This window comes from Neophocaena asiaeorientalis, unplaced genomic scaffold (genome assembly GCF_003031525.2).
Source record: "Neophocaena asiaeorientalis asiaeorientalis breed wild unplaced genomic scaffold, Neophocaena_asiaeorientalis_V1.1 scaffold340, whole genome shotgun sequence".
In the NCBI taxonomy this organism is placed as follows: Eukaryota; Metazoa; Chordata; class Mammalia; order Artiodactyla; family Phocoenidae; genus Neophocaena; species Neophocaena asiaeorientalis.
The window spans coordinates 3,493,513-3,509,740 of NW_020172733.1; the positions used below are offsets into that span (position 1 = coordinate 3,493,513).

Consider the following 16,228-nt stretch of genomic DNA (forward strand, 5'->3'; position numbering starts at 1 on the left):
TTAATGAATAAGTAATTTTTCAATTTCTCAGTGTCAGTTTCTAATATGGTAAATATTGGCAATATAACCAACATAAACAAAAGCTCTTTGGAGTCCACAGCAATTTTTAAGCGTGTAAAGGGTACATAGTTTGAGAGCTGCTCCTTTTCTTTGCTTTTTTTTTTTTTCTTTCTTTCATCCTTTCTTCCTTTCTCCTTCCCTTCATAGCCACGCTTCCTGGAAAATGCATTTCTACCATGCACTCATTGCTCCACTAAAACAGTTCTTAAGTCACCCAAAGGCCTTCTGGTTACCCATCAGTATTTTTTCGACCTCTCTGGGTCTTTTATAACAACCTATGGCTAATTCTAGAAATCTCTGGTATTCTACTGCCCTGGTTCTCTACTTACCTCCATGACACATCAGTACTTTTAAAAGTTTCTTTTTTTCCTTCGTTCCTTCACATGCTATATATTCCTAATAGGCAGGCTTATATTTCTTGTTGTTTCAACCAACTATTCATGTATGAATATATGAGTATTCCTGAACCTGTCTCCTAAGCTCCAGAGCATATATTGAGCTACTTAGTGCCAACTCCCCTAGGTGGTGCCAGAGGTAGATATTTCACATTTAACATGACCAGGACTGAACACATTATTTCCTCTATCATCTACATAATTACCCAAGCTGAAAAAGCCAGGAATCAGCTTCTTTGTTTCTCTCAGTCTCCTTTCCCTCTAATATCCTGAAATTACTTTGATTTGGCCTCCTAAACCTTTGGAGTTTTTTTCTTCCCTATTACCCAACTGTATGTTTCTTTCTTCAGGCTTTCATTTCTAGATTATTGTAAAATTTTCAAACTGTTCTCTTTGCCTTAATATACATTCCTTTAATGTTTCATCCAGAGGAATCCACTTAACCACATCGGATCACATACCACCTTTCCTTAAAATCCTGCATTGGCTCCCCTGTAACTTTTAGTATAAAGTTTAAACCCCTTGTCATAGAATATGAGGCACATGATGACTTGGTCCTGCCTACCTCTCCAATCTCATCTTTTAATGACATGCGTCCTGTGGTCCAGCCCTAACAAACTACTTGCCTTAGCCTAACCCATGCTCTCCCATGCTATTCCTCCTGCCTGGAATTTCCTTTTGGGCTTATCCCCATTGCTTTTCACTCATCCTTCCAACCTCTCACCCCCCCAAATCTGTCTTGGCGTACCTCCTTCAGACTGCCTCCCTTGGTGCTCCTTCTCTGGACCCCATTAACACTCTGCTCACCCTTCTTGTAACATTTATTCTCATTGTAATTGTTTGCACCCCCTGCTAGACTGAGAAGCTTGAAAACAAAGATTTTTCTCTTCTTTGTAGCTCCCATCACTTAGCACAAAGCCTGACATATATGTTTATTGAGTTTATGAATGAATGAAAGGACTGGTCTTTCTAGAAAAGAGAATGACATGAACAATGCATTGAGTTAGAGAAACAGGGACATATGGCATGAATTTTGGAGTCAGATATGGTTCAAGACCTAGCTCTTTCACTTACGACCTTTGTGAAATAGAGATGATAAAATGGCCTTAGTCACTGTGAGGATTAAGTGAAATATATAAACCACCTAGCATGGTCCTGGGCAAGAAATTCATTCATTCCTAACCCTTAACAACACCAATATCTACAAAGCGCTAGTAATTAGTTACATATTAGTGAATAAAATGAGCATAGACCCTTGTAGTCTAATGGGGTAGACCATTAGTAAACAACTAAACAAATAAATATATGATTACAAATACATTGTGCAGTGATGAAAGATAATTAAGTTGAGAGTAGATGGACCTACCTAGCTGTGGTCAAAGAAGGCCAAAGAGAAGAGAATGCTAATATAAGAGGCACAAGACACAGGGAGACTTTTTGCTTCTTACTCTTCTGTAACGTCTGAATTTCATACCACATGAATCTATTCCTTATTCCAAAAATTAATTATATTACACTTTAAAAATAAAGATATGTAGGGGAACAGGAGAGTAATTGACAGAAGAATATCTAAATCTATTTGTTTTGATTAATTAGAAGGAAAGGTGACCACCTGCTGAGAATGAGGGAGATGGAGATCAAATAAAACCACGTAGACAGAGCTAAAGGTGTGAAATAGTCACCAGGGAGGATGAGCAAAGACAAGTGAAAGGACTAACAGCAGTGTTGAAGGCCCGATGGAAAAGGCTCCCCTAAATTTATATTTATACCAGTCTGCTCAGTTACCTGGTTCTCCACAGCTGTATTCAGCAGTGCTGGTGTACAAGTAAAAGTGTGAGATTTATCCCCGGCTACAGCTCTCCAGGGTGGAGTAGCAGAAGAAAAGGGGGACTGAGGAAATAAAAGTCCTGTCTAGAGAGTAGTTAGGTGGTAAACCACAGGGTTTGCCTTAGTAGGGAATGAATTGTCATCAGGCAGATCTGATGGATTCAGAAATTGTGGCTGCACCAAGGAAGAACATGTTATGTAAAAAGTCAGTGGATAGACCGTATCTTTTAATGCTGTACAAATTATTTCAAGACATTTGTTTTTACTTCCACCAAAGAGTGTTGTATAAATGTTTAATAGTAAATAAATACGGACTGAGAAAAATATTTTAAATTGAAAACTTTTTTCTTAATAGATTTGATTCCTGAATATGTTTACCTAAATTTTTCTGAAAAAGTAAACTTTTTGCTCCCTTGTGTAAATTTCACTTGGAAAATGTTAGTGCCGGAACAAAAATAATCCTGTAATTTTTTTATTGATATTTAGAGATGGAGAAAGATGAAAATAGCAACTACCTGGCTTCGGAGTGTTCCTTTATTATGGTGTAATGAGTTCCCAACATTTCATAAGTTAGAGCAAAGTGTGATGTATAAGCTTACAGATGTCATCGCTAAAGCTACTGTAAAATTTTAATGAGAATTTTCCGTATTTCAGGAATAAAAGATGAACAAACCCATAACAGCATCAACATATGTGCGCTGCCTCAATCTTGGACTAATTAGAAAGCTGTCAGATTTTATTGATCCTCAAGAAGGATGGAAGAAGTTAGCAGTTGCTATTAAAAAACCATCTGGTGATGATAGATACAATCAGTTTCACATAAGGTAACGTTAAATTCTTACATCACAATCTAGAATGATTAATAGATACGAATACTGTCTACTGCTGCAGTTCAGAAAATAAACCTCTCTCTAGGGGAGATAATGGTAATAAATCACACACCCCCCTTTTTTTTTTTTTTGCAATTTTTGCTTCATTCTCCAGCATATCAGCTAGGTCAATATTGTGATATTGCAAATAAGTTTTTGAAGTTAAAATCAAGATTCCAACTTTTACTCTAAATTTCTGTTTGGCAAGCTGAGCCTAGTTCACTCTGCCTCATACCTGTCATTTCCAGATTGAAGTAACATAAGAATATTTTAAGAATCTGTAGTAAAATTCTGGAGCCTAATAGTGTGTGAGTCTCTAATTCACTTTAACAGTATATTTTAGGAATTCTTCAAATGTGACATTTTAAAGTTGCTTGTACATGTACACATCTATGAATAGACTTCTTAGTTCTTAGCCAGGATTTTTCAACACTACCTTCAGATAATTTCCATCTTTCTGTTTGTCTCTGCTTGATTAAGTGTAAGATATAAGTACACATGTTATTTTTGCCAGTTATTTCAGCCCAAACCTATGTCAAAATCTGTCTTTGGAAGCAAGGGGAAAAGAAATTTATTTGTGATTTTCACCATTAACCTGAAAATAACCTGAAGCCTTAGCTCCCATACTAGTCCTTTCAGGAAACGTTTTCTTGTATGAAGGATGAGCATCTTAAATTACTTGGAAGAAACTTAAGTTTAAACCTTGAAAACCATTTTTATAGACAGTTTGTTGATCTTAACTATCTAACACTTTGAGAGCATAGTCGAGGGAGTGGTAGTGAGGAGAAAAGACTCTTCTTTACAGAATAATGGCAGCAAATAATTATTGAAAGAATGATAGAACTAAAAAGTTACCAATTTACAACTACCAGTGAGTGATTACGGAGGGCTCATCAGCGAGTGCTAAAATCACAAGGCGAAAGGGTGTTGGTGAACAAGATACGCACACGATTTCAAAGTATTATCCACAGGTTATTTATGAATTGCAAAGGGGAAAGGTAGTTTTATAGAGAAAAAATCTGAAGTACCCCTCCTTAACCAGGTAATCAAACTGGTGTCGTCAATAATGGTACAAACTGCAATTATGTGCCTCCAGATGTGATGCAGTGCAAAGGACACATTGTCATCTCTGTACTGTTCTTACCAACAGGTTTTCACCTGAATTTAATCGTGAGAGAGTAGTCAGACAAATCTAGACTGTGTGAATTCTACAAGGCATCTGACCTACACTCTGTAAAGTGAGCACACAGACACAGAGATGGAGAGGGTGAGAGCACAAACATGGCAAAATGTTATCCATTGGTCATTTGGTGAATCTAGATGAAGAGCAGATGGTTGTTCATGGTATTATTCTTTCAACTTTTCTGTAGGTTTGAACTTTTTTGAAATAAAAAAATTTCAGGAAAAGCCAAGTTGTTCAAGTTTTTAAATGTTACTTTCAAAACTAGTTATTAAAGAAATTTTGAATGAAAAACTGCTCTGTGTTTTTCCCTCAATTTAACTGAAATATAGTTAAGAACTATATTTCTTAACTATAGAAATAAAACTATTTCTTAACTTGGGATAATTCTCCAAGTTTGTGTATATTCTATTTCTTTAAGCAGGCTGGTTTATTAAAAATCATATGGCTAACAGAGTGAGTATGTCATGTAGGGAAGTAATATAGCTTAGTAGGTTGAGAGTATACCCTTCTGTCAAGTGAGATCTGAATTTGAATCTCAATTTGTATACAGTTGATGGACAGTGTGGCTGTAGGCTGCTTACTTTACCTCTCACGCTTCCTGTTTGGTAAATTAGTATGATATTCATAGTGTTTTCGGGAGTTAAATGGGTTCATGTGTGTGCACCCTCTAGCCCACTGTAAGTACACAGTGTCTGTCAACTTATCATCATCTCCAGCATCTTTTTTCCTTCTGCCTATCTTTCCTGTTCTCTGTAATCCTTGCTGATTCTCTTGCTGTATTGTAGGAAGTGCTCGGGACTAGACGGGGCAGGGGGGTGCTGCTGGGGGGAATAATTCCTATTTACATGTTAACTCTGTTTACATACTAATCTTGTTTCTCTTTTGCTTACTTTAAGGAGATTTGAAGCATTACTTCAAACTGGAAAAAGTCCCACTTGTGAATTACTGTTTGACTGGGGCACCACAAATTGCACAGTTGGTGATCTCGTGGATCTTTTGGTCCAAAATGAGTTTTTTGCCCCTGCAAGTCTTTTGCTACCAGGTAAACTGAGCATGTCTAGGGTATCAGTAATTAGGGTGGAAAGACAAGTAGCAGAAATAGGAACATTTCTTCTGACTCTTACTTTTTTCTCATAGTAGATGAGCCTTACATTTAAGACTCCTTTTCATTCTTTCAACTCTCCCCAACTCTTTAGCAAGCACGCCAGACAGTGCAGACTTGCTGCTAAGGAAATGGAGGCTTCAGGATTGAGTCTCATCCCACCATTAAAGTCAGGTGGTTTTGTGCCAATAAGAAGTTTAGAATGATGAGAAAAAACTCTTGCTTTTTTTCACCCTCAACTTCCACTCTGATGGGACTCTGTGATCGTGAATTCCTTACATTGTGTTCCAGTGGGCTGGTGTCTAGTTGCCTTCTTCATAAGCTACTTTTTCTCCCTTTGATGCCATGTACACCAGTGGTACTCATCCTTCAGAGGGCATAAGAATCGCCTGGAGTTCTTGTTAAACGTGTAGCTTCCCAGGCTCTACTCTAGACCTTATTATCAGAATTCTTGAATTAGGTTCAAGATCTAAGTTACTTCAGTGCTTCTGTTGCAGGTGGCTTATAAACCACTTTTTGGAAACACTGCCTTACCCATCCTTATCAAAATTTACAAATTCTTACTAGGTAGCTTCTTGTGTAGTGCTGTGAAAATGTGGGGCTAATGTGTAGAAACTGGAATGATGTTAAGTGAACCAAATTCTTAATTTACCTTTTTCACAAACACTTTTTCTAATGGAATGACAACTTGTATCTTATTTCATTTGTTAGATGCTGTTCCCAAAACTGTTAATACACTGCCTTCTAAAGTTACTGTAACAGTTCAGCAGAAACATATGCCCCTCTATGGCAAAGACAGGACATCTGTGATATCTGATGAGAATACTGAACAAAACTATACGCCACCTGACTCCTCGTGTCCAGAATATAGAAGTTTAGAAGTTACTGATACACGTAAGTAACATTTGCAGTGCTTTACACTAGTGGGTTTGTTATTAAGACCATCACTGTTTTAAAATCAATCTCTCCTTTTGTTTGTGCACTCTGGTAATAGCTCTTTTGTGGTTGTTTTTTTCCCCTGATTTATTAAGCACCATCTTCATTGTATTAGTCAGTGTTATAAGTGAGTAGAGGCAATAGGATATATGAACAACCACAGAAGCTATGAAAAAAAAAAAGTAAATATTTACATAACTTAAAAGGGTCATTTTATAAAGAAAATAAGTGACTAGAGTTTTAAGTGGAGGACCACCAAACAGAATTCTCAAGGTAAACCTTAAAATTTGTATTTTAAAAATGTTTTTACTCTCTTCCACTGTACCTAATACAAAATTGTAAATATTTGCATATGTATGAAATATCCAAATTGAGAAAATACTGAAGTTATTAAAACCAGTTTCTTTTGTACTGAAGCCCTTTTTTTCTTATTCTATTGACATTATAGGTTTTCACAGTTTTTCATATTATGAATTGAAGGATGTCACAAATAACTTTGATGAACGACCCCTTTCTGTCGGTGGTAACAAGATGGGAGAGGGAGGATTTGGAGTTGTGTATAAAGGCTATGTGAACAACAGGACTGTAGCAGTGAAGAAGCTTGCAGCAGTAAGTTATACTTTCAGGAAGACAAAGGATTAGAGAAGAGTTGCTTCTTAGTGTGTTATATAATAAATTTTAAATTATCTTTAGGAAATATATGATTTCAGTGTGTATTTTCTTTAAATAAACATCATTCTAAGCTGGCAGTTCTTAACATTTAAAAATTTGTTGAAAGCTACGGACTCTGTCCCTATAAAAAATGTAGTTATATACACATACATACAATTATACATATAATTTGGGGAGATTCACAAAATAGAGAAGCTGAACTCTACACAGTGCTTCATGCATGATCAATATTAAAATGGTAAGATTCTAAAAAATTTTTATAAAAATAGCTTCCTTGTATTACTTTTCTCATTTAAAAATAAAGTTTAGAAAATATACAATGGGCTTCCCTGGTGGCGCAGTGGTTGAGAGTCTGCCTGCCTTTACAGGGGACACGAAGAAAACCTTTTCCTAATTCTTATCTATGTCCTTTGTTCCCATTTCTATTAGAGTGTTTACCGTTTACTTATTGATTTGTTATATTTTAAATCATTATTATATTCTAAAAATACCAACACAATACATATTTTTACAATAGTCACCCTTTGTCATATATGTTGTAAATACATTTGCAGGTCTTGTTTTTCTTTTCGCCTTCAAATTTGCTTATGTTTTCTATTACATTTAATTTTTTTTCCAGAATGTTCATGCAGTTAAGTCTCATATTATTTCATTTTGTTCCCACAATGACTCAGTGAGGTTTATGTAGTTACATAGTTTATAAGGTTTTCTTCCTTCCACTCACCAGCCGTGAGACCTTGAGCAAATTGATAATATTTCTAGTTCTCAGTTGTTCTATAAAATGGGGAGAATGATGCCTTACTATTTTAAAGAAAGCAGAATCAGCCAGACGATCTCATGGCCCCTTTTAGCTTTAGGAGACTTGGGGTTATTGTATTGTATTATACTGTATATTATTTTATTTTATTTTTTCAGATGGTTGACATTAGTACTGAAGAACTGAAACAACAGTTTGATCAAGAAATAAAAGTAATGGCAAAGTAAGTTAATCTGGCAGTGTGGTACTGTGGAAAAAAGCAGGACAAGGAGTAAGGGACCTGTTTCTTACCCAGAGTGTGCCATGAACTAGTGATATTTTCAAATATGTAAATTAAAATAGTTTAGAGAACTTGAAAGAACTTTGACTCTACAATTCTGTGACTGCATATACTCTTTCATATGTGTGTAGATTAAACAGCTGTCGTTATTCTAAATCATGGGAAAATTACATGGAATTTCAACTAACTTCCATTATTGTGTTTTCTACTCCCAAAGTTCACAAGAGATAAATTGTAGACATAATATGTATGTGCATATATGTGTAAATACATATATGTGTAAATAAATATATATATATATGACAAATAGTCCCTTTGATATAAGTTAACACCATAAGCCAGGAAAGTGTTATATGTAAGAATGTTTAGAAGGCACTGACTCAGTATGTTTGAAAATTGTTGGACATTATCAGGAAGATAAGGAGAAATAAATTAGGAAATTTATTCAATAATTATAGTGATTGATACTTGAGTATGTACAATAGACCAGAAACTGCAATGTGTTAACCAACAATTGTTATAACACCCCCCACACCCACACACTTTTTCCCACTGAGATTTAGAAACATTAAAAACTTTGCCCAAGGCCACATGAACAATAAATATGTGGATTTCAAATCCGGATCTGTCTGACTCCAGAACTTGAGCTTTTGATCTAAATCCTTAATGGGATTTACCAATTTATTCTCATTAGACCCATTGCTATAAATCACTAATTCTAGTTGCTTAACTTCAAGAAAGAAAGAATAGACTGGAATTAATTCATTCACAGTAAAAATAATGCACACTGAAAAAACTAAAAAGCCTTCTGTTCAGGATTTGTTCTTCGTACCCCTAACCCCTCCTGAAAGTAACTTGTTCAAAATAGATAATCAGGAAAATATTTTTAAATAATAAAAGTCATCTCTTAAATATATCACTCAGAGATAACCACTGCTAGTATTTTGATGTACTTGCTTCATGAGGAGTGTGTAGCATTTTCCCCATGTCATTAAAAATAATTGTAAAACATTTAAAATTATTGTATAACATTCTAGCATATATAAGGATTATATTTTATTTAACATTACCCTTCTAGGTTTGTTTCTAATTTTCAATATTAACTATTAAAGCTCCTTTAAATCTCTTTGTACATAAACCTTTAAATACAAATCTGCTTATTTCATCTGGAGACAGTCCTAGAAGAAGAATTACTGGTTCCGAATGCATGAACTTTATAAAGACTTTCTAAGTATTTGTCCAAATGGCTTTGTAGATAAGTTATGATAATTTATACTTCTACCACCAATTTATTACAATTTCAGACTTCACTGCTACCTCACCACCATTAAATATTACTGCTATTTTTTGATAAGTACCAATCTCTGGACCTTGCTAGCAGAATAACCTTGGCCAAGTTTCTTACCTGTCTATTCATTCTTTTTTTTTTAATTTAATTTTATTTTTTTTATACAACAGTTCTTATTAGTTATCTATTTTATGCATATTAGTGTATATATGTCAATCCGAATCTCCCAATGCACCCCACCACCACTACCCACCCCCCTCCACTTTCCCCTCCTTGGTGTCCATACGTTTGTTCTCTACATCTGTATCTCTATTTCTGTCCTGCAAACCAGTTCATCTGTACCATTTTTCTAGGTTCCACATATATGCGTTAATATACAATATTTGTTCTTCAATTTCTGACCTACTTCAATCTGTATGACAGTCTCTAGATCCATCTCACATCTCTACAGCCACATCTCTTCCTTTTTATGGCTGAGTAATATTCCATTGTATATATGTACCACATCTTCTTTATCCATTCATCTGTCAATGGGCATTTAGGTTGCTTCCATAACCTGGCTATTGTAAATAGTGCTGCAATGAACACTGGGGTGCATGTTTCTTTTTGAATTATGGTTTTCTCTGGGTATATGCCCAGGAGTGGGATTGCTGTGTCATATGATAATTCTATTTTTAGTTTTTTAAGGAACCTCCATACTGTTCTCCATAGTGGCTGTATCAATTTACATTCCCACCAACAGTGCAAGAGGGTTCCCTTTTCTCCACACCCTCTCCAGCATTTGTTGTTTGTAGATTTTCTGATGTTGCCCATTCTAACTGGTGTGAGGTGATACCTCATTGTAGTTTTGATTTGCATTTCTCTAATAATTAGTGATGTTGAGCAGCTTTTCATGTGCTTCTTGGCCATCGGTATGTCTTCTTTGGAGAAATGTCTCTTTAGGTCTTCTGACCATTTTTGGATTAGGTTGTTTGTTTTTTTTAATATTGAGCTGCATGAGCTGTTTATATATTTTGGAGATTAATCCTTTGTCGGTTGATTCATTTGCAAATACTTGCTCCCATTCTGAGGGTTGTCTTTTCATCTTGTTTGTAGTTTCCTTTGCTTTGCAAAAGCTTTTAAGTTTCACTAGGTCCCATTTGTTTATTTTTGTTTTGATTTCCATTACTCTAGGAGGTGGGTCAAAAAAGATCTTGCTGTGATTTATGTCAGAGTGTTCTTCGTATGTTTTCCTCCAAGAGTTTTATAATGTCCGGTCTTACATTTAGGTCTCGAATCCATTTTGAGTTTATTTTTGTGTATGGTGTTAGGGAGTGTTCCAATTTCATTCTTTTACATGTAGCTGTCCAGTTTTCCCAGCACCACTTATTGAAGAGACTGTCTTTTCTCCATTGTATATTGTTGCCTCCTTTGTCATAGAGTGTGTGACCATAGGTGCGTGGGTTTATCTCTGGGCTTTCTATCCTGTATGATTGATCTATATTTCTGTTTTTGTGCCAGTACCATATTGTCTTGATTACTGTAGCTTTGTAGTATAGTCTGAAGTCAGGGGGTCTGAGTCCCTTTTTTCCCTCAAGACTGCTTTGGCTTTTCAGGGTCCTTTGTGTCTCCATACAAATTTTAAGATTTTTTGTTCCAGTTATGTAAAAATTGCCACTGGTAATTTGATAGGGATTGTATTGAATCTGTAAATTGCTTTGGGTAGTATACTCATCTTCACAATATTGATTCTTCCAATCCAAGAACATGGTATATCTCTCCATCTGTTTTTGTCATCTTTGATTTCTTTCATCAGTGTCTTATAGTTTTCTGCATACAGGTCTTTTGTCTCCCTAGGTAGGTTTATTCCTAGGTATTTTATTCTTTTTGTTGCAATGGTAACTGGGAGTGTTTTCTTGATTTCACTTTCAGATTTTTCATCATTAGTGTATTGGAATGCCAGAGATTTCTGTGCATTAATTTTGTATCCTGCTACTTTACCAAATTCATTGATTAGCTCTAGTAGTTTTCTAGTGGCATCTTTAGGATTCTCTATGTATAGTATCATGTCATCTGCAAACAGTAACAGTTTTACTTCTTCTTTTCCAATTTGTATTCCATTTACTTCTTTTTCTTCTCTGATTGCTATGGCTAGGACTTCCAAAACTATGTTGAACAACAGTGGCACGAGTAGATGTCCTTGTCTTGTTCCTGATCTTAGAGGAAATGCTTTCAGTTTTTCACCATTGAGAATGATGTTTGCTATGGGTTTGTCATATACAGCCTTTATTATGTTGCGGTAGGTTCCCTCTATTCCCACTTTCTGGACAGTTTTTATCATAAATGGGTGTTGAATTTTTTCAGAAGCTTTTTCTGCATCTATTGAGAGATCATATGATTTTTCTTCTTCAATTAGTTAATATGGTGTATCACATTCATTGATTTGCATATATTGAAGAACCCTTTCATCCCTGGGATAAATCCCACTTGATCATGGTGTATGACCCTTTTAATGTGTTGTTGGATTCTGTTTGCTAGTATTTTGTTGAGGATTTTTGCATCTATATTCATCAGTGATATTGGTCTGTAATTTTCTTTTCTTGTAGTATCTTTGTCTGGTTTTGGTATCAGGGTGATGGTGGCCTCATAGAATGAGTTTGGGAGTGTTCCTTCCTCTGCAATTTTTTGGAAGAGTTTGAGAAGGATGGGTGTTAGCTCTTCTTTAAATGTTTGATAGCATTCACCTGTGAAGCCATCTGGTCCTGGACTTTTGTTTGTTGGAAGACTTTTAATTACAGTTTTAAGTTCATTACTTGTGATTGGTCTGTTCATATTTTCTGTTTCCTCCTGGTTCAGTCTTGGAAGGTTATACATTTCTAAGAATTTGTCCATTTCTTCCAGGTTGTCCATTTTATTGGCCTAGAGTTGCTTGTAGTAGTCTCTTATGATGCTTTGTATTTCTGCAGTGTTCTTTGCAACTTCTCCTTTTTCATTTCTAATTTTATTGATTTGAGTCCTCTCCCTCTTTTTCTTCAGTCTGGCTAAAGGTTTATCAATTTTGTTTATCTTCTCAAAGAATCAGTTTTTAGTTTCATTGATCTTTGCTGTTGTTTTCTTTGTTTCTATTTCATTTATTTCTGCTCTGATCTTTAGGATTTCTTTCCTTTTACTAACTTTGGGATTTGCTTGTTATTCTTTCTCTAGTTCCTTTAGGTATAAGGTTAGACTGTTTATTTGAAATTTTTCTTGCTTCTTGAGGTAGGCTTGTATTGCTATAAACTTCTTTCTTAGAACTGCTTTTGCTGCACCCCACAGGTTTTGGATCATCGTGTTTTCATTGTAATTTGTCTCTAGGTATTTTTTTATTTCCGTGTTGATTTCTTCAGTGATCTCTTGGTTATTTAGTAACGTATTGTTTAGCCTCCATGTTTTACATTTTTACATTTTTTTCCCTGTAATTGATTTCTAATCTAATAGCATTGTGGTCGGAAAAGATGCTTGATATCATTTCAATTTTCTTAAATTTACTGAGGCTTGATTTGTGACCCAAGATGTGATCTATTTTGGAGAATATTCTGTGTGCACTTGAGAAGAAAGTGTATTCTGCTCTTTTTAGATGGAATGTCCTATAAATATCAAGTAAATCTATCTGTCCTATTGTGTCATTTAAAGCTTGTGCTTCCTTATTAAGTTTCTGTCTGGATGATCTGTCCATTGGTGTATGTGAGATGTTAAAGTCCCCCATTATTATTGTGTTACTGTCAATTTCCTCTTTTATAGCTGTTAGCAGTTGCCTTATGTATTGAGGTGCTCCTAGGTTGGATGCATATATACTTATAATTGTTATATCTTCGTCTTGGATTGATCCCTTGATCATTATGTAGTGTCCTTCCTTGTTTCTTGTAACATTCTTTATTTTAAAGTCTATTTTATCTGATATGAGTATTGCTACACCAGCTTTCTTCTGATTTCCACTTGCATGGAATATCTTCCTCCATCCCCTCACTTTCAGTCTGTATGTGTCCCTAGGTCTGAAGAGCATCTCTTGTAGACAGCATATATATGGGTCTTGTTTTTGTATCTATTCAGCGAGCCTGTGTCTTTTGGTTGGAGCATTTAATCCATTCACGTTTAAGGTAATTATCGATATGTATGTTCCTATTACCATCTTCGTAATTGTTATGGTTTGTTTTTGTAGGTCCTTTTCCTGTCTTGTGTTTCCCACTTAGAGAAGTTCCTTTAGCATTTTTTGTAGAGCTGGTTTGGTGGTGCTGAATTCTGTTAGCTTTTGCTTGTCTGTAAAGCTTTTGATTTCTCCATCAAATCTGAATGAGATCCTTGCCGGGTGGAGTAATCTTGGTTGTAGATTCTTCCCTTTCATCACTTTAAATATATTGTGCTACTCCCTTCTGGTTTGTAGAGTTTCTGCTGAGAAGTCAGCTGTTAACCTTATGGGAGTTCCCTTGTATGTTATTTGTCATTTTTCCCTTGTTGCTTTGAATAATTTTTCTTTGTCTTTACTTTTTGTCAGTTTGATTACTATGTGTCTCGGTATGTTTCTCCTTGGGTTTATCCTGCCTGGGACTGTCTGTGCTTCCTGGACTTAGGTGGCTATTTCCTTTCCCGTGTTAGGGAAGTTTTCAACTATAATCTCTTCAAACATTTTCTCGGGTCCTTTCTCTCTCTCTTCTCCTTCTGGGACCCCTATAATGCGAATGTTGTTGCATTTAATATTGTCCCAAATGTCTCTTAGGCTATCTTCATTTCTTTTCATTCTTTTTTCTTTATTCTGTTCCATGGCAGTGAATTCCACCATTCTGTCTTCCAGGTCACTTATCCGTTCTTCTGCCTCAGTTATTCTGCTATTGATTCCTTCAAGTGTAATTTTCATTTCAGTTATTGTATGTTCATCTCTGTTTGTTTGTTCTTTAATTCTTCTAGGTGTTTGTTCTTTAATTTTTCTATGTGTTTGTTAAACATTTCTTGCATCTTCTCGATCTTTGCCTCCATTCTTTTTCCAAGGTCCTGGATCATCTTCACTATCATTATTCTGAATTTTTTTTCTGGAAGGTTGCCTATCTCCACTTAATTTAGTTGTTTTTCTGGGGTTTTATCTTGTTCCTTCATCTGGTACAAAGTCCTCTGCCTTTTGATTTTGTCTGTCTTTCTGTGAATGTGGTTTTCCTTCCACAGGCTGCGGAATTGTAGTTCTTCTTGCTTCTGCTGTCTGCCCTCTGGTGGATGAAGCTATCTAAGAGGCTTGTGCAAGCTTCCTAATGGGTGGATAGACTGGTGGTGGATAGAGCTCAGTAAAACTTTAATCCACTTTTCTGCTGATGTGTGGGGCTGGATTCCCTCCCTTTTGGTTGTTTGGCCTGCAGCGACCCAGCACTAGAGCCTACCCAGCTCTCTGGTGGGGCTAATGGCAAACTCTGGGAGGGCTCACGTCAAGTACTTCCCAGAACTCCTGCTGCCAGTGTCCTTGTCCTCATGGTGAGCCACAGTCACCCCCTGCCTCTGCAGGAGACCCTCCAACACTAGCAGGTAGGCTTTGTTCAGTCTCCTATGGGGTCACTGCTCCTTCCCCTGGGTCCTGATGCACACACTACTTTTTGTGTGCCCTCCAAGAGTGGAGTCTCTGTTTCCTCCAGTCCTGTTGAAGTCCTGAGTCAAATCCCACTAGCCTTCAAAGTCTGATTCTCTAGGAATTCCTCCTCCTGTTGCCAGACCCCCAGGTTGGGAAACCTGACATGGGGCTCAGAACCTTCACTCCAGTGGGTGGATCTGTGCTACAAGTGTTCTCCAGTTTGTGAGTCACCCACCCAGCAGTTATGGGATTTGATATTATTGTGATTGTGCCCCTCCTACCATCTCATTGCAGCTTCTCCTTTGTCTTTGGACATGGGGTATCTTTTTTGGTGCATTCCAGTGTCTTCCTGTCATTGATTGTTCAGCAGTTAGTTGTGATTCCAGTGGTCTCGCAAGACGAAGTCTATTCATTCTTAACTTAACCAAGTTTCTTAACTGTCTCTTCATTAGTTTTCTCATCTGTAAAATGGGATAATTATTTTAATAATGAAATACTTCATTAAGTTATTGTAAGGATTAAATAAAACAAAGCAGGTAAATCACTTACCGCAGTGCCTTGTTAGTATAAATTCAGCAAATATTATCCACTCTTTTTTTTTTTGCGGTACGCGGGCCTCTCACTGTTGTGGCCTCTCCCGTTGCAGAGCACAGGCTCTGGATGCACAGGCTCAGCAGCCATGGCTTACGGGCCCAGCCGCTCCGCAGCATGTGGGATCCTCCCAGACCGGGACACGAACCCGTGTCCCTGCATTGGCAGGCGGACTCTCAACCACTGCGCCACCAAAGAAGCCCTACTTATTTTAAAATGTGCTAATTTTGTGGAAAATGGAGCACTTACTATCTTAATTTGCACTTCATAAAATATTTCTGGGCTCTCATATATATTTGCTCATTTAATTCTCACAGCATTCATGTTACATAATATGTATTATCCACATTTACCAGGTAAAGTTGCTGAGGCTCAGTGAGACTGTTAACTTGTGAGAGGTTACATTTCCAGGAGGTGGCAGAACTGGACTTTAAACTTAGGACTTTGAACCCAGGTTTCTTTCTACTGTGCCACAGATGCCTGCAGTTTTGTTACACTTCAGCTCTATTTAGTTTTATTACTCTCAAGTATATAAAGAAACTCAAATTAGGTTGTAAATAATCAGACATGATTAAAGATCAAAAATATATAACTTAGATGTAATTAAAAATCAGATGTCTATAAATCAGTGCTTTGGATGTGTTAAAGAATTCTTGAAAGGATTGTCATACAAGTTTCAACACACTTCTTGAAATCTTGTTT

At 36.4% G+C, this 16,228-nt stretch overlaps 1 protein-coding gene across 4 annotated transcripts in view; it reads left to right on the forward strand.

The window, feature by feature from the left end:
• IRAK4 (interleukin 1 receptor associated kinase 4) overlaps nucleotides 1-16,228 on the forward strand; it is a 29,662-nt gene that overhangs the window by 4,207 nt on the left and 9,227 nt on the right. For 3 of the 4 annotated variants that reach the window (XM_024740420.1, XM_024740422.1, XM_024740421.1), the window contains 5 exons: nucleotides 2,937-3,106; nucleotides 5,231-5,376; nucleotides 6,148-6,330; nucleotides 6,821-6,981; nucleotides 7,960-8,024. In XM_024740420.1, the coding sequence (XP_024596188.1) occupies nucleotides 2,946-3,106; nucleotides 5,231-5,376; nucleotides 6,148-6,330; nucleotides 6,821-6,981; nucleotides 7,960-8,024 (716 nt within the window). In that variant the 5' untranslated portion in view covers nucleotides 2,937-2,945. Of the gene's footprint in view, nucleotides 1-2,936; nucleotides 3,107-4,301; nucleotides 4,419-5,230; nucleotides 5,377-6,147; nucleotides 6,331-6,820; nucleotides 6,982-7,959; nucleotides 8,025-16,228 lie in introns of those variants that run through there. The other variant, XM_024740423.1, reaches the window with a different exon arrangement.